The 27333-nt window shown below is 63.3% G+C and overlaps 1 protein-coding gene across 1 annotated transcript in view; it reads right to left on the bottom strand.

The window, feature by feature from the left end:
* NCOR2 (nuclear receptor corepressor 2) overlaps positions 1–27333 on the bottom strand; it is a 179833-nt gene that overhangs the window by 15388 nt on the left and 137112 nt on the right. The window contains 15 exon segments of the mRNA XM_039879488.1: positions 517–871; positions 2105–2400; positions 2981–3067; positions 3382–3519; positions 5759–5909; positions 9125–9228; positions 9421–9525; positions 9738–9840; positions 10461–10600; positions 11502–11663; positions 15655–15817; positions 16780–16900; positions 22878–23349; positions 23352–23528; positions 24250–24302. Coding sequence (XP_039735422.1) covers positions 517–871; positions 2105–2400; positions 2981–3067; positions 3382–3519; positions 5759–5909; positions 9125–9228; positions 9421–9525; positions 9738–9840; positions 10461–10600; positions 11502–11663; positions 15655–15817; positions 16780–16900; positions 22878–23349; positions 23352–23528; positions 24250–24302 — 2627 coding nt within the window.

The following is a 27333-nucleotide window of genomic DNA, read 5'->3' as shown; positions in this document are numbered from 1 at the left end:
GGGACACATTTCGAGCAGAGGGAACGGCACAGGCACAGGCCCGGGGGGAGGATGGACGTGGTCGAGGAGCAGAGAGGAGGCGGCCTGTCTGGCAGAGCCTGGGAGAGAGGAATCTGGCAGCTGGTGAGGCAGACGGGGCCAAATCCTGCAGGCCCCATCCCAAGGCCATGGCAGGAAAGGCGGATTTTCCTTCTGAGTGCCATGAGAAGTCACCAGAAAGATTTCAGCAGGAGGGTGGCATAATTTGATGTAAATTTTTCACACACAAAAAGTGTCTGGCCGCCATTGGGGAGCATGTTACAACTGGACAAGAGGGGAGCTGGGGAGCCAGGGGCGGGCAGTCGTGGTGGGGTGGGCAGGGAGGGTTCCCAGGAGCATCTGGACGCCGAACCCATAGGTCTGGCCAAGGAGGTGGATGCGGTGACCCCAGGGTGTTCCTGGCTCCAAACTAAGGCGGTTTCCTGAGACCACAGCCCACCCACGCCCCACGCCCACGCCCACGCCCACCCCACGCACCCTCCTGCAGGCGCGGCGTGGGCTCCCGCGTGGTCACCGGCGAGCCGCGTGGAAGGTGGCCGGTGAAGGGCGTGCCGTGGTCCTCGTAGGTCAGGGGGCTCTGGCGCGGCTTTCCCAGGTCAGGCACGATGGCCGGGGCGCCCCGGGTGATGGAGCCCCCCGAGCTGCCGACCGCGCCCGGCCGGCTCTTCAGGCTGTCCTCGTAGCAGGTGCGGTCCAGCGCCCTCGCGTCCGCCATCACGTCCAGTGGGTGCACGGGCGGGAACGTGCGGCCGGGGCTGCCGATGATGGAGCGCACGTCATGCTTTTTGGAGCCGGTGGAGGACGAGCCCGTGTCGTACTTGAGCGGGGTGCCCTGGGGGAGACGGGAGTGTGAGCGGCAGGCACATCACTCTCTGAGCCTCACCTGCTGAGCTCCGACACGGGAGCCGCGAGCCAGGCCTTGGGGGGCAGGGGCCAGAGGTTCAGGTGGCACGGAGCCTGAGGGGAGCGCGACCTTCACGGCCCCGCCCACTCTGCCCTGCCCTGGCCTGGGGAGCCCTTTGCTGGCCGCTGGGGTCTGCTGGGAAGGGGCTGAACTCCCCGACGTGGGCTAAATCCTTCCTCCCTTCAGCCTGGGCCCCTCCGCACGCCCGCTGCCCAGCCCCGAGACTCAGCGGCAAAATCCGGTTTCGCCGCCCGGAGGATTAAGGCTCAGAGGTCAGGGCTGAAGTTCATGTTTGCTCTCTGGCCAGGAAGGGCAGCTGAAGAAACAGGGGTCACGGTCCCTGCCCGGCCACCTGGGGAAAGACCCCACCCTGTTTAGACAGGCTGGGAAACCCGGGTACAGGGGGGCCCTGTGTCTCTGCAAACAACACAGCTCTGTGTTTATTCAGGAATGTTTTAATCTCTTTCACAAGAAGAATAAACGCCCTGATTTCAAAAAGAACAAACTAGAATCAAACCGGCCTCTCTGTTGCACCCATGATGGACTCTTGCTGATGGCTCCACAAGTGCCACATTGCAGCCCTGGTCCTCGGCAGCTTCCCCTCGGGCCCCACCCGCCCTTGGCACATCAGGCCACCTCTGACCACGTGAGGGGACCGTGGCCCTCAGCGGTTCCCACTGACCAGCCCCTCACACGAGGCCACGGCCTTGCGGGGGGTGGACACCACAAAGCAACGACACTGCAGAGTTGGGGACATCTGGATTCGAGTGTCACAATGGCCATTTACTTGCTCTGTGACCCTGGACACGTCGTTTCCATGAGGACAGTAAGAAAGCCACCTCGGGGCGCAGCTACGAGGGCCGACGGGTCACGACGCCACCTGCTCTGGCAGCCGTTACCACCGCGTTTCGTGTGGGCCTTGCTTGACCTCTGGGCCCCAGTTCCTCCGCCCGAAGAACGGGGACAATGGGCATGACCCCCCAGGGCTGCCAACCACTGACTGAGGTCACGGATGCAAGCCCCTCGCATGGGACTTGGACGTGCACGGGGCCCAGGACAGCCACATGTGGCCTGGGGCCTGTCTCCCCGTTTGAGGCCAGGGCGGTGCCCACAGCCCCCATGCCCGAGCCCAGCGTGCGGCCGGCGGACGCCCGCCCGTACCTGCGTGATGGAGCCCTCCTTGAGGGCTCGGGGGGCCAGGGGCGGCTCGGGTGAGCGCCGCAGCTCCTCCCGCGGGATCTCGTGGATGGAGCGGCCGGCCTCCTTCACCGTGGCCACCAGGCCCTCGTGCGCCGGCTTCAGCTTCAGGGGGCCCAGGGCGTCCAGGGGCCGGGCCTTGTAGGCCTCGGCCAGGTCCCGCGGGGGCGGTGGGGGCGGCGGGGTGCCCTCGCGCTTCAGCAGCTTGGCCTCCCGCCGCAGGTAGTCCTCCTGAGCCTCCACGTAGGACCGAGGGATCCCTGCAAGGGAGGGCGGGGCGCTGACCCCACGCCTGCACCCTGCCTCGCCCTCCCAAACCGGGGCCCCGACACCGCTGCATGCTGGGGCCGCGGCGCCCTGAGCACGCGGCGTGACCTCTCTGGGGCCCCGTGTCTTCAGCGGAAAGCGAGACACTCGTGGGAACACCTCGTCCCGGCAACGAGATGACGCCGACGCAGGCCCACGTCGGGCCAGAGGCCGGCTCCCCGCGGCCCACGCGGGGGGATCTGGGCGAGCTACGTGGCCGCCTTAGCCTCTAACCCACTGCATCCCCGGCTCCAAAAACGTCCCGTAAGAACACACAAGCGGCACTTGGGTTTGCGCCGAGCACGCAGCAGGGGCTCAAGACGACGCCCCAGAGGAGGGGCCGGGCGGTTTCTCTTTCCATTTCCAAACAAGCAAGAGACGCCCGTGCTCCCCACTGCGACCTGCGTGTGAACCCGTCTCGTACACGTGCGCCGCACGCCTGTGCCACGCCCTGCGGCACTCAGGCGTCCCTCCCCGCCGAGGGGAACCCTGGGGGCCCAGAGGTGCCACGAGGGCAGCAGAGGGCGGTGGTACCTTGTGTGATGGAACCGCGGAGGTGATGCTGCTCTTTGAGATGGTGGGGGCCGTGCTGCTCGGGCGGAATGGCGCGGCCCATGAGGCCTGGGAGGGGGACGGCAAGAGCGTCATTACGGGGGTCCCCGAGCCAGCCCTGGGCAGTGACAGGGACCAGGGTCTAGCCAGCCCTCCCAGCGGTGGGCCCCTCCACGGTGACAGGGTGGTGGCACAGGACCCAGCAAGCAAGCGACACATCTGAGCCCTGCGCTGCCCCGAGATACAGCCTCAGAAACGGCCAGCCTCAGTTTTCCTGTCCGTGAAATAGGGCTAGCCACCCCGACGCCTCCCTCCGGCAGGTGCCAAGACCAAACCTCTCTTCGCTGCGACAACCCACGGCAGGTCCTGGGCAGGACACCTACCCTCGATGCTGGCGGAGGCGATGGCTCTGCTGACCCGGCCCTCCATCATGTCGTAGGTGCGTTTGGGGGCAGCCGTCTCGTGGGAGGGGCCTGAGCTCCTGCCCTCCTCCTTGGAGCACTGGGACACAGACATGCCACCTGGAAAGCAGACCGGGCTCACGGTGAGGGGCCAGGCCCATGGCAGCGTGTACACGTGCACGCTCCACCGATCGTGTGGCTGAGAGCCGGCCGGCTGAGCCCTCCCGAGGGAACCTGAGGACAGCGCCCCACTAACCGATCCCTCAGACCCGCTGCGGGGAAACGCACGGATGGGAGAGGCAGGCGAGCCTCCTGCACCCCGAGCCCTGACCTGCCAGGCTGCCTGCCCACCGGGAACAGAGTGAGGCAGTGTGCACAAGCACACCTGTGTGCCTGTCTGTCTTCATGTGCACAAACGTGCATGTGCACTACAAGTCCCCGTGGGGAGTGTGAATCTGGGGGAAAGGCAGGATGTCCACAGCAGACGTGGCCTTGCCAGGCCTGGACGGGCCCGGAGGGGCTGGGGACCTGAGGCTGGGCTCACTGCTCCCTGGACAGGCCAAGGGTCTGAACGGGCAGGAGGCCGGCCTCAGAGGGCAGGGCTCGGCCTCGCCCCTCAGGCCGGGGGGCTCCCTGGAGCCAGCGGGCTCCCTTCTTCCTCATGGGGCCCGCAGAGTAGCAGCTACTCCAGAGCTTGCGATCTGGTGGCCGGTGGACGTGCCGTGTCACTACTCTAGTTTTCGTTCAGAATTAATTACTGAGGTTTAAGCACTGGGGGTTTTCGGGTGAAAATGGAGAGATTGAAGTCTAGCCGGTGGACTCACATGTGTACGGGGTTGACGATCAGCTGCTGGTGACCAGACAGGCCAGTGCCCCTGGAGACACGGTCTTCCCTAGTCCCTACGGCCATACACCCGCCTGCCACCCTCGTCAGCCACTTGGCCCCGGAGCACGTGAGAAACTAAAAGCCCTGATTTTAACCCATTTTGCGGATGACAAACTTAACCGCAGAGGCTCAGGAACGGGTCTGGAGCCCGAGTGGGCATCCACCCAGTGCTCCCTGCCCACAGCACCGGGACCGCCGGGCCCTCCCTCAGGCCTTCCCCGGGGCCGACGCCGTCACTCAGCCGGGCACTGAGGCTGGCACTGGAGGGCGATGCAGCTGACGGCCTGTCCCCGGCTCTCTCCACCACTTGGCAGCACAGAGAGGCATGTGCCTGGGACCCACGGTGACGCCCCCACGTCCCAGGACCGGGGGGTGGGGGTGGGGAGGGGGCACAGCGGGCGCCAGATGGAGAGGAGAAGGCGCCGCCCGCCAGAGCAGCAGCAATTTCGGGCCCCGCAGCTGCCAGCCGCTGAGAGGGGCGCCCATTACCGGCTTTTATTTCCACACCCTGGGTGCCCGAGGCTGCCGGGAAATTCACGCCCCAGCCCTGTTCTCCCTTAACCCCTTCTGTGCAGGGCTCCTGGGCTGTGAAACCCAGACCAGGAAGGGAGAAGGGGTGAGGGGCGCAAGGCAGGGCGGAGCCTCACGTTGGTCATCGCCCCTTGGTGGCCACCCACGGGGTGTTAATTAGCACAGCGTCGGCCAGAAGTGCTGGGCTAGAGGCCTGGGCTTCCGTCTCTGGGCCTGTTTCCCCACCACGCTTCTCACAGGGCCGGCTACAAGTTTGTTCCTACATTGTACAGCCCTGGGCGGAGGTGGGAGGCAGCCCAGGCCAAGCCTGACCGGCCTGGCTTGCATACCTATAGTGATGGGGAGGTCACCACCTCTCTGACATGCTTCCTGGTGTCACCCCAGCCCTGCCTGTGAAGCTACCACGATGGCCCCAAACACCCTCCTCCACCAACCCTGAGCCCCATTTTCTCCTGAGGGGCCAGAAGTATGGCCACATGGATACAGCACTGGATGTCACTGTGCTCCAGCTTCCCCCAGGCCAACCACTCGGGGCACCCCAGACTGGCTTCCCGAAGATATCTGGCTGCCCTATGGCCCCAGTCACATTCCTCCGGACCCTGCTCCCTGGACCAGCTCCAGGACACCGGGGCCTGGGGTCGGATGCCTGAGCCATGCTGGGCGGAGCAGGCTCCCATGATTCAGAATTAACAGGGTGACGACCTGTCCGCATCTCGTGTGGGCATCCTGAGGGGGGACTTTAGACGCTGAGCTCCCAGCCCCCCGGCATGTGCTTGGCTCCCAGGAAGTACACGTGACAAACCAGTGACCAGCTTTCCTCCCTGGTCACATGAGTCCCCTCATTCGGAGAGTCTCCTCTGGGCAGCAATGGTCCATGAATGGCGGGAAGGTAAGCCCCAGCCTGCCCACCGGTTCACTGCAGCCGTCAATGACAGAACTCACCCTCGTAGGACAGCACGTGGCCCTTCTTGCCCTCGTAGATGACGTGGGCCTTGGGCAGGCCGTCCTCCCGGCCACGGTCCAGGCGACCCGGGCTGTCCTCGCCGATGATCCGGGTGATAGTGCCCTTATACAGGACGTCAGCCGGAGTGCCCTGGGGCGGAGGGGGTGTTAGCCGGGGACCCCCATGCTTGCCAGAGATGACGTGGGCACAACCCAGCACACATACACCCTCATCCTCCAGACCTACACTGCACACGTGTGTGTTCACAGGTGGGGTAGTGACCTGCCCGGGCGACTTCTGAGAATGTGAGTGTGGGGGTCAGACTACAGAGGTGGGGCTAGGCTGATGAATGCCAAAGCGGCCTTGCCAACGAGCTACTGTGTGATCTCTTTCAAGTCACTCTGCCTCTCTGAGCCTTAGCCTATGTATCTACACGATGGAGACAATCTTGGTATTTCTGATTCTCAAAGGCGCCCAGCACAGACGAGCTGCCCCCAAATCAAGGTGGCTTTTTTCTTTATGATTCCAAGAGCCCATTCAAAGACGTGAGGCCGGAGACCATGTGCCAAGCCCCGGACCAGGAAACTCCCTAGACCCCCGTGGGACCTCTCTGCTGAGAAGCACCCACCATGGGGTTTATAAAGGGCAGCAACTGGCCAGCCCTGGGCTTTCCTCCCGGGTCCTGATTGGTGACAAGGGTAAAAGCGAGATGCCCTGAATGCACACAGGTCTCCCAGCCTCCTCCAAGCACACACCCTGGGCAGAATCTCCTTGACGCACTCTCTGTGTGCACACAGTGTAAGATAGATGGGCGTGAATGTGGGTGACAGTCTGGGGGCGGGCTGCCACCTCTCACGGCAAGGGAGCCAGCAACATCCTATCGGGAGGTGGCTCCAGAGGCAGCTGACACCAGCACAGCCATTATCTGTGTCTTGGTTGACGTGAGGCCGTGGCTCGTACAAGGGACATGAGTGGCTTACTACACAGCACAGAAAAGGGGCCCGCCTGGTGCAGCTGAAGGCGTTGGACGTTTACAAGCCGCACTACTTCAGAAGCCACGAGCAGATGACAGAGACTCGGCACGGCGGTGGCCCCTTGATTTCGGACAAATGCCCTGGACAAACTCCTGGGATGCAGAGGTTCTCGCTGTCTGAGGCTGGCAGCTTCTTGCTATTGCCCCAGTGAACTTCACTCCCCAGGGGGAAGGAGCCTCTAGGAGGCAGAGAGCTGGGCCTGCTCCAGCCTCCAGGACACCGTGGTCACTGCCTGTCAGTGCCCGCTGGACTAATGAGCATCTGTGTGTGTGTGCAAGTGTGTTTGTGGCCTGCGCCTGTGCGTATGCATGTGGCCTGCGTCTGTGTGTCTGACCTGTGTCTCTTGTGTGTGTGTGTCTTGGCGTGTGTGCATGGCCTCGCCTGTCTGTATGTGTATGTGTCGTGTGAGTGGCCTGTGCCTGTGTGTAGCTTGTGTCTCTCCTGTGTGTGGCTGTACTGTGTGTGGCCTGTATCTGTGTGTTCATCTTAGCATGTGTGTGGCCTGTGTGTGTGTGTGTGGCCCCTGCGTCTGCAGCAGCGTGTGTGTAGCCTGCATCGTGTGTGCATGTGTAGCCTGAGTCTGCAGCGTGCGTAGCCTAATAAATGCGTGTGTATGGCCTCGTGTGCATATGGCCTCGCATGCCACGTGTGGCCTAGATCTCTTGTGATGTGTGGCACCATCTATGGCCAATGGCGTGTGGCCTAGCTTGGTGTGTGTGTGTCTTGGCGCGTACAGCCTCACGCCTGTGTGTGTGTGTGTGTGTGTGTGTGTGTGTGGCCTGCATCTGTGTGTTTGTGCTTTATGTGGCCTGCGTCTAGATGCCTGTATGTGCCAGCCTGCGTCTGTGTGTGTGTGTGGCCTGCATCTGTGTGTTAGATGGCATGTGTGTGGCCTGCGTCTCGCGTGCAGCGTGTGTGTGTGGCCTCGTCTGTGTGTGTGTGGCTTCTGTCGTCCATGTGGCCTGTCGTCGCCATGCCTAGTATGAGCTGAGACAGTCTGACTCACACATGATGGCAGCTGCCAGCCTCCGCTAAAAACAATTGAATGAGTGTGAGTGACAGAGATGGCTGTGTCACCTGGAGACCTGGCACAGATGGGTATGCAGGAAGTTTAGATGTCAACCTTTAATCCCAGATGAGGCCACGAGAATGACTGCAAGGAACGCTTTTGCCAGAAGGGAAACTGAGTCAGGCAGGGCCGTCCCCTGCCTGAGGGAGCGTGTGGCAGAACTGTGACTCAGCGGTGGCAGCCTGACTTTTGCCCCAGGTGCTTGCTCTTTGTACTCAGCGAAGCTGCCTTTGAAAGCTTCCAGTTTCAAAACCTTCAGGCTCAGAGAAGAACAGAGCCAAGGGGCCTCCTCTGGGGTGACATCGAGGCCACTCGGCTCAGGGACACCTCACGGCACGCCAGCCTGCGGCCTGAAGCTCCACCACGAATGTGCAAGAGCGTGTGTCCCGTGAGCGTGTCTGTGTGTATGTTAGCGTGTCTGTGCGTGCCAACGTGTGTTCAGGGTCCCTGTTCTCTGGCTCGCCAGGCACAAGACCCCGGCTGCTGGCTGCTGCCTACGTGACCTCAGGTTTAACCTGAGCATCGGTCTTCTCATCTGAAAGACGAGTTAACAGCATGGACTCTACCAGCGGAAAGCGTCTTGCCTTGTCTGGAGCTGGGGCCGGGGAGAGAAGCAAGCCCAGTGGTGCTAAAACCCCGGGGTGTGGAGCCGCCCTTAGTGCTTCCCTGGCCGGGGAAGAGGGGGCTCACCAGCTTCTGGACACACCGGGAGCCCTGAGCTCAGAGAACTGACCCCCGATTCCTGACCCAGGAGGGATGCAGAAGGGCCCCTCTGCAAGCGCTCGGATGGGGCGACATCACTAGCTAATCCTGGCACTCCCTCCTGCAGCCGAATGTGGCCGCGTCGCCCTCCGACCTCTCGGCCTTGGCTCACGCCGTCCCCTGACATTCCCGCAGGTCCCCACTGGCCCACCTCTGCGGCCTCGACAGCCCCAGGCATTCTCGGCCACAGCATTCAACGCGATTTGCATACTCTGAACTCAACTCGGACAGTCTGGCATCGCCCGCTGGCGATCACGCGTCCAGCACTACCGGGCCAGCTCCTTGTAGCTGCGGTTTAGGTTTGCTGGGCACCGAGTAGACATGATAAACGAGCACAGAATGGACTGTCACCCCACCCACTGAGGCAGGTGCCATGCAGTGACATAGAGGGGACAGAGGGGCTGGCCCGCTGCCTCGCCCGGCAGTCAGAGCCACATCTGGAGGTGCTGCCTGGTGAGCCCGCCCTGGCCCCCCTCCCCCGCTGCGCCCCAGGCACTTACGTGGGTGATGGAGCCCCGGTAGGTGATGGGGCTCTCGGTAGGTACCCGCGTGCTCGGGACGCCTTTGCTGATGCTCCCTCCTGGAACCGAGCCCAGGGACGTCCCTGGAAGACATGAGACACGGGCGCTGAAGTCTGCGGCACCTGCCACCCTGATGGGACTCCTGGTGACCAGCGAGGCCCCCTCGGAATTCTCAAACAAGGGGTGCCCTGGCCCTAGAGGGTGAGGAAGGCAACTGTGACGGGGAGCTTCTCAGCAGGTTGGGGAAAGGGCCCCATTCCCGCCTCGGGCCTCACCTCTCAGCACGGACGACTCCTGGGCCGTGGGCACCCCCAGGCTCTCCGGTGGCCCAGCCTGGCCCCGTGGGGACAGCTGCTCCTGCTTCACTCCACTGAAGGGTGCTGGGGACAGGCGAGACAGAGCCGTGTGCCACCGGGACGGGCTCACGGGGGTGGCCCACCCCATCCCACCCAGGGGCTGGGGCCCAGGACTACAAGGGGGTCCGGACCGCCACCCCTCCAAACTCAGGCCAGAGTCCCACAGGCCAAGCTGCCCCCCTCAACCCCCTGACACGGACAGCTGGATCCAAGCCCGGGAGGCCCCTGATCCTTACCCAGCTTCTTGGGGTCCATAGCGAGGGGTAGCCCCATGGTGATGGGGCCCACGGGGGCCTTGGCATGCTCTGAGTACGGGACATGGAGCTGTACCGACAGTCCCTGTGGGGGCAGAGGTCATGGGGTCACTGGAGTCCCCACAGTCCCCCCACCACATGCCCCGGCCCAGCCAGAGCCACAAACAACCCCTTTATGAGGGCTCAGGAGGAGGGAGACCCCATCACAGCAGCCGGAGGGGCCTGGCCCTGCTGCCCCACTGGGTGACCGTGGACGAGCCACTGCCCCTCCTGCGCCCAAGTGGTCTCCCCTGTGCAGCAGCCATTGCAACCCGAGGCAGCATAAAAATGCGACACCTTGACCCCACCCTGCGCTCCACGGGGGGAAGGGGCACATCTATAAGCAGATGGCCACTCTGCACACGCTGGCCGCTGCAGGGCCTGCTCGCCTTCCGTCCCACAGAGGGGAAATCGAGGCACAGAGGCTGAGTAGCTTGCCCAACGGCAAGGCCGCACGGTCTGGCCGCAGAGCCCAGGCTCCTGACCGCCCCATGAAGTGACCTCCCAAGGTCCCATGTCCCTGGGGCAGGCTCCGGCCAGCTCAGACCTCAGCACTGCCATGAACAGAGATGACCCCAGCCCCCACCCAGACATCGCTGGTCCCAATGCCCCCACGTAACCCCTGAAGGGGGAAGGGGCTGTCGTCTGGGCACCAGGCCGCCTCACCTGGGAGATGGCGCCCATCTGCCTCTCGAGGACGCTGGGGTGCTTGGTGGAGGAGATGAGGGGTGGAGGGTTGGAGATGGTGGGAGGGCGGGGCAGGACGGGCCGGGCACTGTCGTGGAGGCCCAGTGGCAGCGGGTGACCTGGGGGGCACATGTCTGTCCATCACAGAGCAGCCACGCCTCTGCCAACAGATTCCCCGGGCCTCTCTCTACCCCTACCCCGTGCTCATGTGTCCCTCCTGCATCTCTGTCCTGAGGAGCCACCTATGTCCTCGGTGCAGACGCCACCGCCCGCTCACTCGTCCCTTAAGGGGTCTCCCCGTTTCCGCCCCACCCTCCACCAGTCACTTCCCACCCAGGGACAAGAGGGGTCTCCGCGGAAGGTCTCCTGGTTCACCTCGTCCCCGTGCTGTGAGCCCTCCGGGCGCCCACAGTCCCCAGGCCCACCGGGCACCAGGCTTTCACCGCTGCAGCCTGCCCGGTCTCGCAAGCTTCCTCTGCTCTTTCGTGCCTCTGGACCACTGCACCTGCTGTCCCCACTGCCCAGTGTGCCTTTCCCCGGTCTTCTCCTGGCCCGTCTGGCCCACTTGCCCTCAGGGTCAGCTCGGCTCAGCTCAGCCTTTCCTCCTCAGGCCCCCGCTATGCCGGTGGGGCCCAGCAGGGCTGGGGAACCCAGGAAGGACCTCGCGCCCAGCCCGAGTCTATCCATAACGGAAGCCGTCCCCTCCCCGCCCCCCTCCCTCCCAGGCTTTGTTCTCCAGCTGCCCATTCTCTAGCTCTGAGTCACCGGTGGAGGACAAAGCTGCCCCTCGCCACTGGAGCACCGCCTGGCTCGCCAGCATCAACGATCCTGCCGAGTTCTCAAATCTCAACAGACCCCGTCCTGCGCCGTCACTGGCCAGGCCATCCCTCCCGAGGGTCCAGTCAGACTCAGATCCTTTTGATGTCGTTCAAGCCAGTGCAAACAGTTGGTGCCCAATAACTGTGCATCAGCTGGTTCCACATGGTAGCTGAGAAGCCCAAGCGCGGGCGAGCCACTCACCAGGCGGGGCGTAGGAGAAGGCTGAGGGGGCGGGGGCGTGCGGCGAGGCCTTGATCACCTCACGAGGGGGCATGGAGAAGGGCAGGCCCGACGTCCAGCACGGGGTCTCCGCGGACAGCTTCTGGCCCTCAGCAGCGAAGGCCGAAAAGAACACGGGCTTCTCTGTGGAGGGGACAAGGTAGGACAGTCAGCTGAGCTCGGCCAGCCCCCAGGAACCCCATGGCCAAGGCTGCCCCCACTCCAACATGGCCCTCTCCGTGTCTGCGGCGCTGGGCCTGGGCAGGGACAGGGTCCTGGCCAACAGTAATTGGTGGTGGTGATGGGGGCGTCTATGATGGAGGCCCCCAAGTCTGCAGGTTGGGAGTGCATTTGGGGGTCTCAGGAGCTTGAGTTCCATTGCTGAGACCTCGCGAGCCCCCTCCCAGTACCGGGAAGCAGGGGCCCAGGCACACCTCAAGGCTGGGGGGTGACCATGGAGGCCGGGGCCTGAGTTCATACCCACTTGTCCTGGAGCCTGGTCACGTCCACCCATCTCCTGACCATCTACAGCAGAGCTGAGCGGTTGCAACACGGACCGCCTGGCCCGCAAAGCCTAAAATATTTACTATCTGGCCCTTTCCCAAAAAAGCCTGCTGACCTCTCCCAGTGACGAAGGTGGTCAGAGGCAGTGGCGTGTACGTGCTGGGGCAGGGGTGAGGGTGGCTGGGAGTCCAAACGCCCAGCACGCCCAGCCCACCCGTCGCCGTGCTGAGTGTCACAGCGGCGGGAGCTGGACCAGCCGCCCAGCAGGCCACGAGGGCGAGACTCGCCAGGTTACAGAGGGGAAGCTGAGCACAGTCACATCAGCGGACTTCTCGAAGGTCACCAGCAAATATTTGGTTAAGCTCGGATGTGACCCCTTAAGCTCCAGCCTAAGCCGCATGGAGAAACAGGGCAGTGGGAGGGTGACAGTCCCCAGAGCCTCCCTCGGGCGGCACCAGGCTAGGACCGACTCACCTCTCCTCACAATGCCCTGCGAGGAGCCCACTGTGATTATTCCGGCCTACGGGGCGGGGGGCGGGGGGAACCGAGGCATGGAGAGGGGAAGTCGCCTGGTCGAAGGCCCACCGGCCGGGGAGTCGGCTGCAGACTGTGGCCTCAGCCCTCACCATGCGTGCTGACCCCAGCAAGCGGGGTGACGACGGGCCCCACCGTTCTCAGGCCTGGGGACACCGAGTGGACTTGGCCAAAGGCCCAGGGGCACATGCTGACCTCGCGGGGTTCTCCTGCTGGCCCCTCACTGCCGAATCTGTCCACAGCCCTGAACCTTTCCCTCGACAATCGGTGTCAAGCCCAAGGACCGATCCAGAGAGAACGGGCTGAGAGGCGGGGCAGGGGATATGACGCCCGAAGGCCAGGCCTGGGACGCCAATGGCAGGCAGGTGTCATCTCTTGGGCCACCTCCGGATGACAAAGGGGAGCTCTGAAGGCCCTTCAGGGAGGGTGAGTGCCGGCATCGACCCGTGGTGCCAGCTGCGGGTACGACCGGTGGGACTGGAGTCTGCGCGCTGCACCCCCCAATTTCTCTCCTAGGAGAGACGGAGCTCATGAACATGCCCTGGGGCAGCGGGCAGCCCACGGCGGCCGGGGGGAGGGAGAGGGTCTCAGATGCGGGCAGTAACTCAATGTGGAGATTCTCGCGCTCAACCAGCCCCCAATGGAGACGCTCCAAGAGGGCCTGCCCTGGGCCGGGGAGCCCCACGAGCACCGGGGACCTTGCTGCCCAGCTACCCAACCCGGGCGCGTCCCGGCCGCTATGCGGGGCTTGGCTTCGACTGCAGCAGGCGGGGGCGGGGGCCTCCGGAGCTGGAAGGGAAACTTGGGGCCGGGCCAGGCTGGGCAGGCGGCCGACAGCCTGGAGAGACAACCTGTTCCTCCGGCTGGGCCCAGGGGAGCCCAAGGGGCTGGCCTGGTCGAGCGGCTCCACGCAAGAGCCAGGCGACCGGAGAGGCAGCGCTGGGCGTCGAGTTCACACGTGTGCCTGAGAGCACAGCCCAGGACACAGGCCGTGCCCGATGCCAGGTGTGCCGCCTCCCGTGGGGAGCCAGTCCTGGAAATAGCCTCCACCGTGCAGATGGGCCGGGAACCAGGTGCAGGCACTGAGGGTGGGGGCTCACTCCCCCACCCCTCCCCCAGGACAGGGACTGCCACCGGTCCCAGCCAGCCCTGCCTGGTCCCGGGTGGCCCGGCCCTGCTCAGATCTGACATCGGCCAAAGCTGCTTGGGCTTCTGACATCGCTATGTAGCTACCTGCCCTGGGCTGGTGGTGGCCTGAACCGGGAATGCCCTTCCCGAGCCAGACCCCGGGGCCTCCCTGCACCCTCACTCAGCGACACACACCCCGTCACGGGCATCCCGGGCCCAGCATGGGTCCCGGGCGGACCTGCTTCGTGCATCGGCAGGTCCCGCTGGCTTTGCCCTCTGAAAAAGCTCCCTCTTCCTCTTCTCCACAGTCACCCGTGCGGTCCGGGCTGCCACCGTCGATGGCCAGGGAGAGCACTGTGGCCTCCTCCATCTGCCTCGACCCCTTGCAGCCTTTGTCCTTGACAATAGCCAGAGATCTTCCCGAAATGGGAATGGGATTCCCCGCAACACACACGTATGTGCGTGCACTTAAAATCCCTTTAGCAAACAAAAGCTTTGCGGCACCCAAGACAAGATCACCGCAGGCCCGTGGCCCGCGAGGCCCCACACCCTCTGGTCCCCCATCTCCCTCTCAGCCACACAACCTGCCGGCAGCTCCCCAGACACAGCAGGCTCGTCCCTGACCCCGGGGTCCGCATGTGCCGCGGCCGGAAGTGCTCTTTCCCCAGGTCCTCCCGCAACTGACTCCTCTTTGCCGAGGCCCCTTCCCTGAGCCCGTCGCCACCCCCCCACGCTCTTTCGCTGCATGAACGACTCTGACGTTATCTTGCTCCCATGCACAGGCCCTGGCGTGAGGCCCTTCTCACCCACGGACACGGCAGCTCCCTGCAGTGAGGACCATACCCCGCTCGCTGCTGCAGCCTCGCTGCCCAGCCCGCTGGTGGGCAAGCGTAGGTGTTCGACTAGTGTCCGAGACGGCCCGTGGGCCAGCCAGGACGCATGCCTGCCCGTGTGGGTGGCGCCTGAGGCTTCCTGCAGCAGGAGAAGCCATGGCGAGGCAGGGGGGGCAGGCCGATGAGACGGTGGTGGCTGGCAGGCCTGTGCCACTTTGGGATGCACCCAGCACCACCCTCAAGGAGGCCCGTGGCCGAGGACCAGCCTGGCTTTCTAGAGAAGGACGGATGCTGGACCAAGGTGGGCGGGGGTGCAGGTGGCACTGACCCCCTGAGCCCGTTCCGGGGCTGCGCGCGTCAGGGAGGGCCGCCTGGGGCCCTTCTCCGTCAGACCCCTGGAGCAGCCAGCAAGAGGCTGGGCTAGCCCAGCATGGGGGTCAGCCCCCGGGGCCTGGGGCACATCGACAGCATCCTCTGAGTGCTGGGCCAAGTCCGGAAAGAGTGCCCCTTTGGGGACAGGAAATTCAGAGAACAAGAAACACGCCCCCCGCCTGTCCGCTGGCCTTGAGCCTCACGTGGTGGCAATGAAGCACGTCCCAGCCGGCTGCGGGATCACAGCTGCTCGCGGCGTCACCCCCCAGCTCCCCAGTGAACCCAGCGACCTCGGCCTGGAACGAGGTCAGGATGAGAGCCGCAAGGGGCAGAGCTGCCGCCAGCCAGGTGCGGAGCCTCACCTGCGGTCCCAGAAGCCACGCAAACCCAGGCTGAGGCGCAGGCGTGTTTCTGTGCGTGCGCATGCTTTTACGCATTTGAAAATTGCCAGCGTTAGGAAGCTAGAAGATTTCATATAAAAATAACAGATTTCTGGCTTCTCTGGAAGAAAAACCACCCCAGGTCCGCACTGCCACACGGTGGCTCTGGCTGAGGACAGTGAGTGCCCGCCTCAGAGAAACACGGCTTCGCCAGCCACGGCGGTCCCCACTCTTCCCACGGCCTCACCCCCGTCTCCCTCGGTTGCTCGGCCTGCTCTGCCACTACAGGCTGGGAGTCTGGAGAGCAGCTCCAGACATACACGCCCCCATCCCACCCACCGGCCCCTCCCTCCCCGCACCCCCTCAGCCACCAGCCACACTCACCCTCCTTCTCTGCAGGAGGCACGGGGCTCCTGCTTTTGCCTCGAGGGCTGTTGCTGGACTGCTGGGCGGTGCTGCTCTCTGGCTGCAGGTGCTGTGGGGTTGGGGGAGCTGGCTTTGGGGGAGCCGTGTCCTCCCGGGGGGGCTCGTGGACTTTGGTGACCTGCTGAGGGGAGCAGGAGAAATGAGCATCTTTACTGGCCGTCTGTAGTCCACAGAGATGAGGGAAAAGCCTTGCAGGCCTCCTGCGTCTGACCAGCCGGGAACTGGGGCCAGAAAGAGGCAGCGGCATGCGCAGGGGCACACAGGTTAAAGGTCAGGAGGGCAGGTCTTTGTAAAGGGTGTGGAGTGTGCCCGTCCATCCCAGCTGCCTGTTACCCTCCCCGCCCAGCCCGCACCCCAAGTCTCTCTGGGTCTCCAAGAGATCGGGGCTGACAAACGGGACGGTGCCTGGCCTCGGGTGAGGGGCAGTGCAGTCAGCACACCCTGTGCTCCTCACGTAAAAAGCCCTGGTCAGCACAGAGTCTTCAGCCAGGGAAGGCCAGGCCCTGAGGGTGACAGCTCTGGCAGCGGGCCACCACGAGGGAGGGGTGCCTCCAAGAGGCCGCCTGCTGGGCCTGGAGACTCTTCCGCGGGGGCCTTCCCCAAAGGACCTCACATTTAGAACTGGCGGGGCCCCCACCCTTCTCTCTGAGGTGCTGTGACAGCCAGGGGACTTCCTGCCTTCCCACGGCCCCGTGCCTGCTTCTGGAAAACCCTCGGTGGGTGAGGCAGGGTGGGGGCATGGAGGGAGGGAAAGCCGAGCCGACTCCCAGGGCCGCCGAGGGCACTGGGCCAGGAGGACAGAGGGAGGGGTCCCGCAGGCCGAGTCCCCCGGCTCCTGGGAGCCCCACCCAGCACGACTACAGTGCCCCGCGCTGTTCATGCCCTGTCTCCATGGGGATTTCTCCAGGAAGCAGGAGGTGGCTGGGAAGAGCAAGGGCGCAGATGCCGGCCCCGCCCACCCCTGCCCACCCTGCCCACCCTGCCCTGGCCTGGTCTGCTGTTTTCCTGGACAGGAAGTGACGGTCAGACGGGCAAGGGGGCTGCTACCCTGCTCGGCGAGGGAGGTGGGGGCCCAGCACTCACAATGGGGGGGATGGCAGCCGCCCGCTGCTTCAGCTGCTTCAGGTCCAGCGGCTTCTGGGGTGAGGCGTTGGCTCTGGTGTCACCCGTCGGGGTGAGAAGGCTGGGCCGTGGTGACAGCAGCCTGAGGGGGAGACAAGCATCAGGCCCATGGCTCACAGCTGGCTCCCCCGGCTCCAGCCCTGAACCACGGAGGAGCAGAGGCAAACAGCTAGCGTCACTGGGAGGTGGCTCTCCCTTCTCTCCTCTGGCCCACGCAGGTCCCTGAGAGTCCCTCCAACCCCAGCCCGGAGGCCCAGGCTGGGAGCCAACACTCCCCCGAGACGGCCCAAAGCAAGGAAAGCCCCAGAGAAGCCCAGACTCAGAGCCCAGACCACACGCGGCCCTTTGAAGACGCCAGGAAGCCAAAGAATCAGCCCGATGAAGGCCTGACGAGCTTAAGAGATTCAGGGAGACTGTGCGTCCCTCACGTACAAGCGGCTCGGGCGCCAGCGTGGGGCCTTGGGCAGGCAGCTGGGTGGGCCCTGCTGACCGGAGGCAGTGTGGGGCCCACCTGCTTAACCAGAATGTCCCACTGCCTGGAGCCCCGCCCACAAACCATTTACCGAGAAGCTAAAAGGGGGTGGGCCGCAGGGTCAGTGTGGGCACTGTCCACCTGTCAGCCACAGCGCTGCACTGGGCCTGTGGGTGCCTCGTCCCCGAAAGCGAGGTCACGTCCGTGTGCTGCCGACATTTGGAACTGGGCACTGTGCCTGTGCAAGGCACACAGTGAGGCCGAAGCAGGTGTCGGGGACAGGGTCACTCCAGTGCAGGGCGTGGGTGCCTGGGCACCTGGTCAGGGCCTGCCCTGGGGGCCCTGAGCTGCTCGTGGGTGTCACCGCCTTCAAAAAATCTTCAGGGATTTCCAGGACGCCATGGCCCTGGGCCGAGCACCCTGCCACACTCCCCACCTGGCTCCCTTGCTTGCCCACTGGGGCTGCCTGGTTCCAGCTCAGCTCTCAATTCCCAGGGGGACCTATACTTAATGGGCACTCTGGCGCTATGCTTGGGGTGCACGGAAGGAACCCAGAATCCAGTGTCTGCCTACAGGGTGCCAGAGCCAGCCAGATGATCCAACAGCACATGAGGGCATCAGTTGTGAGCTAGGATTCAGCCAGAGGGCAAACTGATTCAGCCAGAGGTCAGAGCCCGGGGGTCCTGCAGGCACAGACCCCGCCATGCGCTGTGTCTGTACCGATGCCACGTGCAGAATTAAGCCACGGCCGCTGCCTTTGAGGTGAGACCACGGTGGCCAAGGCATGTTCGAGCTTCCCAGTGCCCCGCAGCCCGTGCCTGGCGCCGGTGAAGGGGGTCGGAGCAGCAGGCTCCTCCCCGCAGACAAACGGAGCAGACACGTGACGCACGGCCTGGGCTCCATCTGCGGTGGGGGGACCGTGGTCTGTGACAGGCCAGGCCTGCGGGCACTACCTCCGCCCGCATCTGCCACACACTCGGCTGAGTGGAGACAGACTCAGAGATGCCACTGGGGCTGCCCACGGCACGCAGCTGGGCCGGCCCAGAGGAAAGTCACCCTGACTTGGCCACGCCCATTGACCCCCTTTTCACCCCACCAGGCTCACCCTGTTCCCGTCCTCCCCTCCCTCGACCAGTCCAGAGCCCACTCACACTCTGAGGACCACCTGAGGCCTTTCCTGCTGTCTTTCCCCGCCCCCTGGACTTGGGCCCAGCCCCGTCCTGCCCACTTCCCTCGGGCCGAGGCACCCGACCAGGTCCCAGCGGCTGTGCCCTCACCTATCCAGGCAATCCCCACCTCGACCGCAACTGCCAGCACGCCCAGCCTCTCCTCCCCACCCCTCACCTCTACTTCTCATCCTCCATTTAAAACGACTTGCAATTGTAAACTTAAATTCAAAAACGAATACACCACAGCCACTTTGGCAAACAGCCTGGCGATCCCTCGGGAGGCGGGTCACAGAGGGACCATCTGACCCGGCAAATCCACTGCTAGGTGTGTGCCCACGGGAACCGAGGACGCCTGTGCACACAGACACCCGGAGGAGCCCAGCACTGACACGCGCTACGACGAGGATGAGCCGAGAAAGCACGACGCTCAAAGAGGGCAGTCGCCGGAGCCCACAGTGACGTGGCTCCATTTGTGCAAAACGTCCAGAAAAGGCCAATCGACAGAGCTATAGGAAGATTGGCAGTGGCCGGCTGCGGGTGGGGGCTGAGGGGTGACTTTTAAGTGGGAACGGGTTTTCTGAGGGGGTGACGAAAATCTTATGGAATTGTGGTCACGGCCGAACAGCTCCATGAATATATTAAAAGCCCGCTGAACTGTGCACTTCAAATGGGTGAACTGCGTGGTACGTGAACTATATCCCAACAAAGGAAAAAAAGATACTGTGATATCTTTTATCTTTTTTTGCTAACCATGACATCAAGGGTTTGATATATTAGCTATGCCGTTTCCATGAACGAGAAAATAATACTTATGCTATCCAATTTATAAAAATACGAAAGTACTTTAAAATACAAATTTTAAGTTGAAATAAAAACTTTTATCTCTGTGTAAATATAACTGTGTCGAGATACAATATTATTACACAGAGATACACTGTAACTGTGTAGAGAGATACAAGAACATTTACAAGACATATAAAGCGAAGTGTCCCGCTGATTGTCAGTGGAGCAGGTCCTCCTACTCAGGCCTGCATCCGCCTTGGTTTCCATACAACTCTACACCCAGGCAGATTGGAAGGGAGGGGACCAGGGGCTGCCTCTCAAAGGCTCTCGGCAGGCATGGCCAGGGACCACACACGGAGGCCCGCCCCCAGGGGGATATGGGAGCTCGGGGGGACCAGGGCATGGGCGCAGCACCGCACGGTTGACGAGAGGGCTCCTGCTGCCAGCCTGACCTCTCCCTGTGGCGTCGGAGAACCCAAGGGTCCTGAGCCCACGAGGGAGCGAGAAGATGGGGCACCCACGTGCCCCACCTCCCTGGTGCGGTGGGCGGGCGCCTCCCTCCCGCCTCCTCTTCCCTTTGTTTTCCTGCAAGACAGCGGCTTTTATTTTCCTCCCTGGAGGCTGGGGGACAGGACAGGGGCGCTGGGAGCCTGGCACGGCACACGTGATCCGGGAGGCAGGGGGACGGTGGCAGCGAGGCCGGGAGCTGCCGGGGGCCCTGCCTCGCCCACCCGCCCTGTAGTTCAGAGCTTGGGCTTCCGGTTCAAATCCCACCTCCGGCCATGCGGTATCACCAGCTGTGCCTCAGTTCCCTCATCCGTAAAGGGGTGTGGAATGGTCGTGCCCTCCCAGGCCACGGGAACACACGTGTAGTGTTGAGAACAAAACCAGGTGCTGAACAGGTCGGCCATCTTCCTGTCACTGTGGTTTCTCTTCCCAGGCTGGAAGGCCAGCGCTGGGGAGGGGTGACAGGGTGCACTGGGCCTGCGAACGCGTGTCCCCTCTGCGCCTGCCTCAGACCCCACTACCACCAGGCTGGGACAGTCCCTGCTACCAAGCTGGGGCTAGGAGGGCGAGGGAAGGCGGGCTTGAGACCTGTGACCACACACACGTGGTCACGTTGCCCCCTCTGCCCCAGGAGGAAACCCCGACTGCTCACCCTGGCCTGCAGGGCCCTGCCCACCTCTGTGACCCCCCTCTCTCTCCTCGCTCCCCGCACCGCACCCCACTCCCTGCCACAGGCCTCTTCCCAGTGTGCCGGACACAAGTTCCTGCGGCCACAGACCCTTTGCACTGGCCGTTTCCTCCCGTGCCTCGCAGTGCAGGCTGAAACCATCCTGCAGTGTCGCCCCCTCGGGCAGGCCTCCTGACTGCTCCGCCCGCCGCCCCCGACCCCCCGACCCCCCGACGCTTCCATCGCCACAGGAGCGTCCGCTTTACTGCTCTACGGTTCCGCCCTCGGACTGGTCTACCTCTCCAGAATGTAAGCTCCCCGGAGCCTGGAACGGTGCCTGGCACACACTGGGGCCCTATGCATCGGAATAAAGGAATCAAGGAGAAACTGCTGTTTCGATGCTTTTAAAGTCCCAGGGCCCAGCAGAAGAAGCCACACTCCGGCCCCCTCCAGATGTGACCCCGGGAGTCACTGAAGCTGTTCTGAAATGGGGCAGACACCGTGGGCCCAGCATCGGGCTAGGAGTTTACGTCCAGTAACGCCACCATCCTCACAAGAACCCTTAAGTGGGGACACCCAGCTTACAGAGGAGAAAGCTGGGTCCCAGGGAAAAGCACTTTCTGAAGGCCCCGCCCTGCCCTAAAGGACCCAGGCGCCACCTCTGGGAAATGCAACAGGAGAGGGCCGGCTAGTCCAAGGCTGTGTTTGCAATCAAAGCCGCCATCTCTGGCTGTGGCCCAAGAAAAGTCCCTGGCGCAGGTGCCTGGCAGAGTGACGGAGAATCAAAACAACCAGGCAGGATATAGTTTTCTCTCCCAAAGTCGCCAGGCAGGGACCCAGACCACAGTCTCTTGTGTCTGTCCAGGGACGCCCATGTCACTGCGCCAAGGCTGTCAGGAGAGGGGGGCGACTAGGGTCTGGGGGTATCCAGGGGCCCCTCCCCGGCCCACCGACCCCTCCGAGAAGCCCTGGCTGCCGGGACACGCTCTGACAGACCTCGCCGTGCCCTCCGGTGCCCTCTTGGCACTGAGTGGCCAGGGAAGGGAGGGAGGAAAGGCGGGCTGCTGGCCAGGAAGAGGTCAGCAGGCTGGCCACAGGCCAGCCTTACCCCATGGGCGGGGCCTGGGCTCAGTTGCACAGGGCGTGACAAACCAGGTGTCCTGACTCCTCGCCCATGGCGCTTGTTCCCAGGGGACGGAATGCTGGCCGTGCAGGCAGGAAGCGTGGAAGAAAGCCAGGCCCAGCTGGGAAGGGAAGAACACGTCCCTGGGTGCGGCCGTTGGAGGAGGCGGGGAGAGGCTAAAAGGTGCTTGGCCTGTGGGGTCCAGGGGGGCTGATGAGACTCAGGCCAACCCTCCCCTCCCAGCCTCCAGCCTGAGCCAGCCATACGTACCCAAAACACAGACCCCAGGAGGCCGCTTATCGGCATGGCTGAGCCCCATGAGCTCAGCACTCATCTCGCTAAGAGCAGAAACATGTCCCCATGGCCGCCAGGAGTGGGATGGGGAGCCACCCGCCCTGACCCCATTATCCAGGCACGAGAGATCCTGGCTGAGATGCCCCTGCAGACTGAGCCGCCACGAGCACTGTCTTCCGAGCTATGCCCGTTGGGCTAGAAGCTCAGGAACTCTGCATCCTCAGGCCCTGTCGGCCCAGCCGCTGCTCAGGGGGGGGCCGCCCCCCCAAACCTCTGCTTCTCACACCAAAGGGGAGGGGTTCCTGCCAGCGGTGGCCACCAGGGACCGCCGGACACGAGAAGCAGAGGCCCATGTGGCTCACTCGCTTTTGCGGAACATATAGAGACCCAGAGAGCACGGACCGAATCTGATTTTCCTATGGAATGTTCTAGAACTTGTCATTTTAACATGCCCCAAGGTGAATCATGGGCCAGAGGAAGCGGCTCCGAGCGAACACGCCGGATTTGAAAGTCAGATTTTCCTCCCTCTGGCTCTGCCCAGAATGTTTTCCGAGACGTGAGGAGAGAAAGTAGACCGCACTGTTTTCAGTCAAAATAAGAATGACCCGCCTGCCTCGCTAGGAAACAATTTCTCCAGCCGCCTGGACGTGAGCAGAGCGGGTCTCACGCTGCTGCCCTCGGCCGCCCGCCCTCGGCCCCGGCTGGGGTGTATCAGCACCTTAGGGTCCCCACGTGTTTGTGCTGCAAGTGGCTAAAATCCAGCATTCCCAGGGCCTGGAGGGACAGGCGCCCAGCTCCGGGAGCGGAGCAGAGCCTGGGAGGGGAGCAGTGTGTCAGGGCCACCGCTGGTGGAGGCCGCCGGTGGCCCTGCCGGCTGGACCTCGCTGTCTGGGCTGTGTTGGGGGTCGCCCCCAACCCGCGAGACCACGCCCCCCTGGGGCGGGCACAGGCCCTGCCTCCTGCCTGCTGTCTCCCCGCAGAGTAGATGCTCTCCAGGCGCCTGCAGCGTGAAAAGGCGGCGGCCGCGACCGGCCTGGCACTCACCGGCTCTTGTCGGCGGCCCCCTCGGGCTCGTCCACCTCGTCGGCACTGCAGGTGGCGCTGGAGTCGCTGTCCTGGGGGGCCCCCGAGCCCTTGGCCGGGGTGGCTTTGCCGCCGGGGCCCCCGCCCCCCTCCTTCTTCTCCACCTTGAGTGGCACCTCGGGCGCGGGTTCGGCAGCCGCCTCTGCAGCCCCCTTGACCTTGTCGGGCCCCTCCTCCGAGGCCTCCTCCTTGCACTCGGCCTTGATGGGCTGGGCGGGGGGCGCCTGGCCGGGCTCTTCTCTCGGGCCCGCGTCTGCTGCCAGCTCCTGGGCCACAGGGGGCTTCTGGTCCCCACCCTCCGCCACCGCTGGGGGCACTGAGGCGGCCTCTTCATCCTTCTCCTCCTTGGGGACCACGGGAGGGGGCGCGGCAGGCGATGGGGGTGCCAGTGGGGGTGTGGGTGAGCCCGGTGACTGGGGGCGGAGTGGGCTGCCGGCGGCGGGGGCGAAGCGTCTCTCCTCTGAAGTGGGGAGTGAAAAAGAGCGGTTGGCCCGGGTGTCATGTCGGTGCTCAGGGCGGGTGGGGGCTTGGGCCCATTCTGCCCTGCGTCCTTGGTGGCCTCGGCGTGGGGCGATGGGATGCTCTCGGTGTCCGAGCTGTTGTTGACGGCGGCTGCGGAGGGCGGGGACAGGTGAGTGGCGTGGGGGACTGGGGTGGAGGCAGAGGCTTTCTCACATCACCTGACCACACGGCCCGGCTCCGGGCAGGAGCTCAGGATTCAATGGTCTCAGCGCCTGACACCAAACAGCCCGGAGGCTCCTACGCCCCTGGCGGCTATTTGTCACTGTGTCATCGTTGCCGTCTTCATCACCAGACAACGTACACTGGGGCCAGCGAACTCAAAGAAGCCCGCGGGAAACCGCCCACCCGGACCGGATCCCCCGCCCGCTTCCCTCAGGACCTGGTATACAGCAAGTGCACACTAAGTGACGGCCAAGCGGCTGTGTGTACCGACAGAGGGGAAGGGGACGTCGGTTCTCGGCCTGGCTCTTTAGCCTTAAAAAACTAGTCCTGTCACTTCTTTGGGGCTGTCTCCCCGTTTTCTATAAAATGGGGACATTTAAAATACCGGCACTTGCTGCTGGGAAATTGAATCTGGTAAGAATCACGAAGGAAGACACCAGTGAAAACCAACGAGACGGCTGAGCAGAGCACACAGATCTGCCGCGGGCCAGGGAACAGCATGGGGAACAGACCCTGCACTGGGCAGGAAGCACAGAGGCAGCGACAGCTGCAACGGTGGTGCTCGTGGGCAGGAGTGTGCTCGCAGAAGTGGGGCCCCTTGCAGAGGACAGGCCCCCCCGCCCCCCAGGCCAGATGGCCCCGTCCGTACCTGGGCCACTGCATTCCCCTCCGGGCACCTCGTTCCCAGAGGCGTGTGAGGCTGGAAGGAAGTGAGGGAAGGGTTAGACCGGGGGGGCAAGGGTAGGGGGATGGGAGGGCGGTGGCTGGTGCAGCCGGGGAGGCAGGGCCGACACAGGGGCCTGAGGCCGGCGGGCCGCAGCGAGGGCCAGCAGTGGCTCGGCTGGCCGCTTACTTGCCCTGTTCTGAACCAACAGCCCTGTTCATGAACCAACACGCCCTCTCCCCCCGGATTCTGCAGTCCTAGAGGGCTTGCAGTGGCCCCGGCCACCAACGGGATCCTGAGGGGCAAGAAGCAAGTCCTGCCCACTCCTGGGGGCCTTGGGACAGGTTGATGGCCCTCTCTGGTCCCTGGCTCCCAGGACCTCACCCCTCAGATGCAAAGCCAGGCCAGCAGGGGCTGCTAGGGCCCTGGACAAAGGCTTCCTTCAGCCCTCCTTCCCCTCACCGACTCTCATCTCCCTACGAGGGGTCACCCCTTCCCGAAATAGTTGCCCCAGTGACAGCAACACGAGGCTTGCTCTGTGGGCACTGAGCTCCGTGCAAAGCTCTTCACACACACGACTCATGTAATCTTTGACAATCTCTAAAACGGGGACGATCATCGCTCCCGTTTGCAGAGGAGAGAAACCGAGGCACAGAGAGGTTACGTCACTTGCCCAAGGTCACACTGCATGGGGGCAGGAGGGGGTTGGCCTCAGTGTCCCTCACCAGTGGGCGCCCTGCCTCTGCCCGCTGACCCCTTCCACGTGATCAGACAACAGGACATAGGGGGCCAGCGCTAAGGTCCTGGGATGAGTGGCTGCACCCCCCGGTCTCAGTTTATTCACCTACAAAATGGGCAGATCGTGCCTGGCTCTTCCCTACCAAGAAGCTTGTGTGTATCAGGGGTTGTCGGACGTGAGCGCCAGTCGGCTACGGACCCAGAAGGCTGGGCCGCCCCCTAAATGGCTCTCATTCAGCAGGTCTGGGCAGGGACCGAAAGCCGGCACTTCTAACAAGTTCAAATTCTGGTCCCCAAACTGGCCGGCCGTGTGACCTTGGGTGACCCACCGCTCTGTGCCCCAGTTTCCTCACCTGAGATAGGTGATAACAGTACCTCCTCCGCAGGGCTTTTACGACCTCTGGATCGCCTCAAGGCCATTGCCTCGTTCCCACCGTGATCAAGACTGAGCCGCTGCCGAGGCACGTGGCTGACCCCGCCTCCCCTGAACCGCTTCGTCTCCAGCCTGAGTACAAGGCACTTGCTGCCCGCCCCCCAGAGGGGTCTTTGGGGCTGGCTGGGTTTTCCAAAAGGTTCCACTGGAGCAACTCCAGGCCCTAACCCAGAACCTACCTCACCTCCACCAGCCTGGTTCCAGGGGACAGGGTTACCCAGTAAATGCTGGCTGGCTGACCAGCAGACTCCGAGTCTACCAGCCACGTGACGCCCTACTGCGCGACTCTCCTCTCCCGGGGCCTGTCTCCTCACCCACGAGAAGGGGGCGCGTGTCCATCCACTGTGCAGCACGTGCTACGCCACCACCCTCACTCCACTCGGAACCACCGGGTGGTCCCAGAGGCCTCAGCTCTGGCCAGACCAGCCCTCGCTCCCCTGCACCCCCAGCCGAGAATGCCCCTCCCACCCCTGATGGCGAGTGCGAGCCCTCCCCGTGAGCTTGGTCACACTGCGCTCTCACTGGGCAGGTCCGATCTCATTTTAACGCTGAGCCAAGGTCTGCTTTCCTTAACGTTCCCACCGAGCCTGCATCCAGCCCGTAATCAGGGCTGGGGGACACTGAAAGAGGGGACTGGGTTCCTGCTCCCTAGGTCTTCCCTTTCCTGAACACACGCCCGGGAACCAATTCGAAGGTCAGAGGGATGTGCAGCACCCCCGTCGGACACTGGCCAGGCCTCTGACCGGCTTGGGCTAGGGAGAACCAGAGCTGGCGAGGAGGCCGGACTCAGAACCCAGCCCCGCCCCCAACCCGAGACAACAATAACCAAATGGCTCGATTCTCCCATTTCCAAGCAGGAATAGGACTCAGGCTGCTGAATACACCTCAGGCCGGTAGAACCTGAATTCACTTGCAGGCCTGGCTCACAGAGCCAGGGGGTGACACACACCTTCCTTCCCCACGCTGGCAGAAGCTCAGGAGTTTCCTTCCACACAGACACAGGCAGACGGAAGAAGGGCAGGACACCCCGGGAGGGGGCAGGGGGAGGGCAGGCAAGGAGGGGAGAGGGTCCATCCACAGAGAACCTAAGGGCCCAGCGGAGGCAACTCTGGCAGGGAGACAGCAGACGATCAGCTAAGCAGGGGCTGGGGTCTTTGGGGGTGCCAGGACCCGGGGGGGCGGTGTAGCCCCAGGGAAAAGGGAAAGAGGTGGGAGCCGAAAGCAGACTAACTATGACCAGGAGCATGGGGCCCGTGTCGGGCAGCCTGGGGTAACTCCTGAACCTACAAACATTTGTCACGCAGTGGAGCCGAGTGTCACACACTTGGGGGCTGGGCTCTCAAACACGGTGCCAACCTCATGCAGTCAAAATCCTCTCTCTGAGGCGTGGGCAGAACCACTAGTGCAATTCAGATGACTAATTCTCACTCTTTTCTGAGCAGCACTCACCTGGTGAGTGAATTCAGCTAAGACAGGTGCAGTGATGTCACTGGGGCACCTAGGGGTGCTGAGCCAGGACACTTAACTGCCTGAGCCTTAGCTTCTCCTCACAGGAAGTGGGGTTTGTGTGCCCTATCAACCAAATTGGAATGCTTGGGGAAAAAAGGTGCTATAATTATGCAACTTTTGAAATATTTATCGACCAAAAGATATGGTTCTACTTATAGTGGTCGACTTGTAAAACGATTCAGGTCAAAAAATTATTTTCAAAAATAAACTTCTTTCTAAAATGTTACTGAACTCAGAGAGGGCCAGGGTTGAATAGACAAGTGCTCAGCGGACACAGAGAAGCCAATTACGTTTTTGTTGTTGCAACCACCAACCACCATCACCATCATCACCACCATCAGCACCGTCATCATCATCCTCATCACCATCATCATCATCACCTTCACCAT

Source organism: Pteropus medius, unplaced genomic scaffold (assembly GCF_902729225.1).
Source record: "Pteropus medius unplaced genomic scaffold, Ma_sr-lr_union100, whole genome shotgun sequence".
Lineage (NCBI taxonomy): Eukaryota > Metazoa > Chordata > Mammalia > Chiroptera > Pteropodidae > Pteropus > Pteropus medius.
Note: the sequence above shows the minus strand (reverse complement) of the source record. Positions and strands in the feature narration are given on the sequence as shown.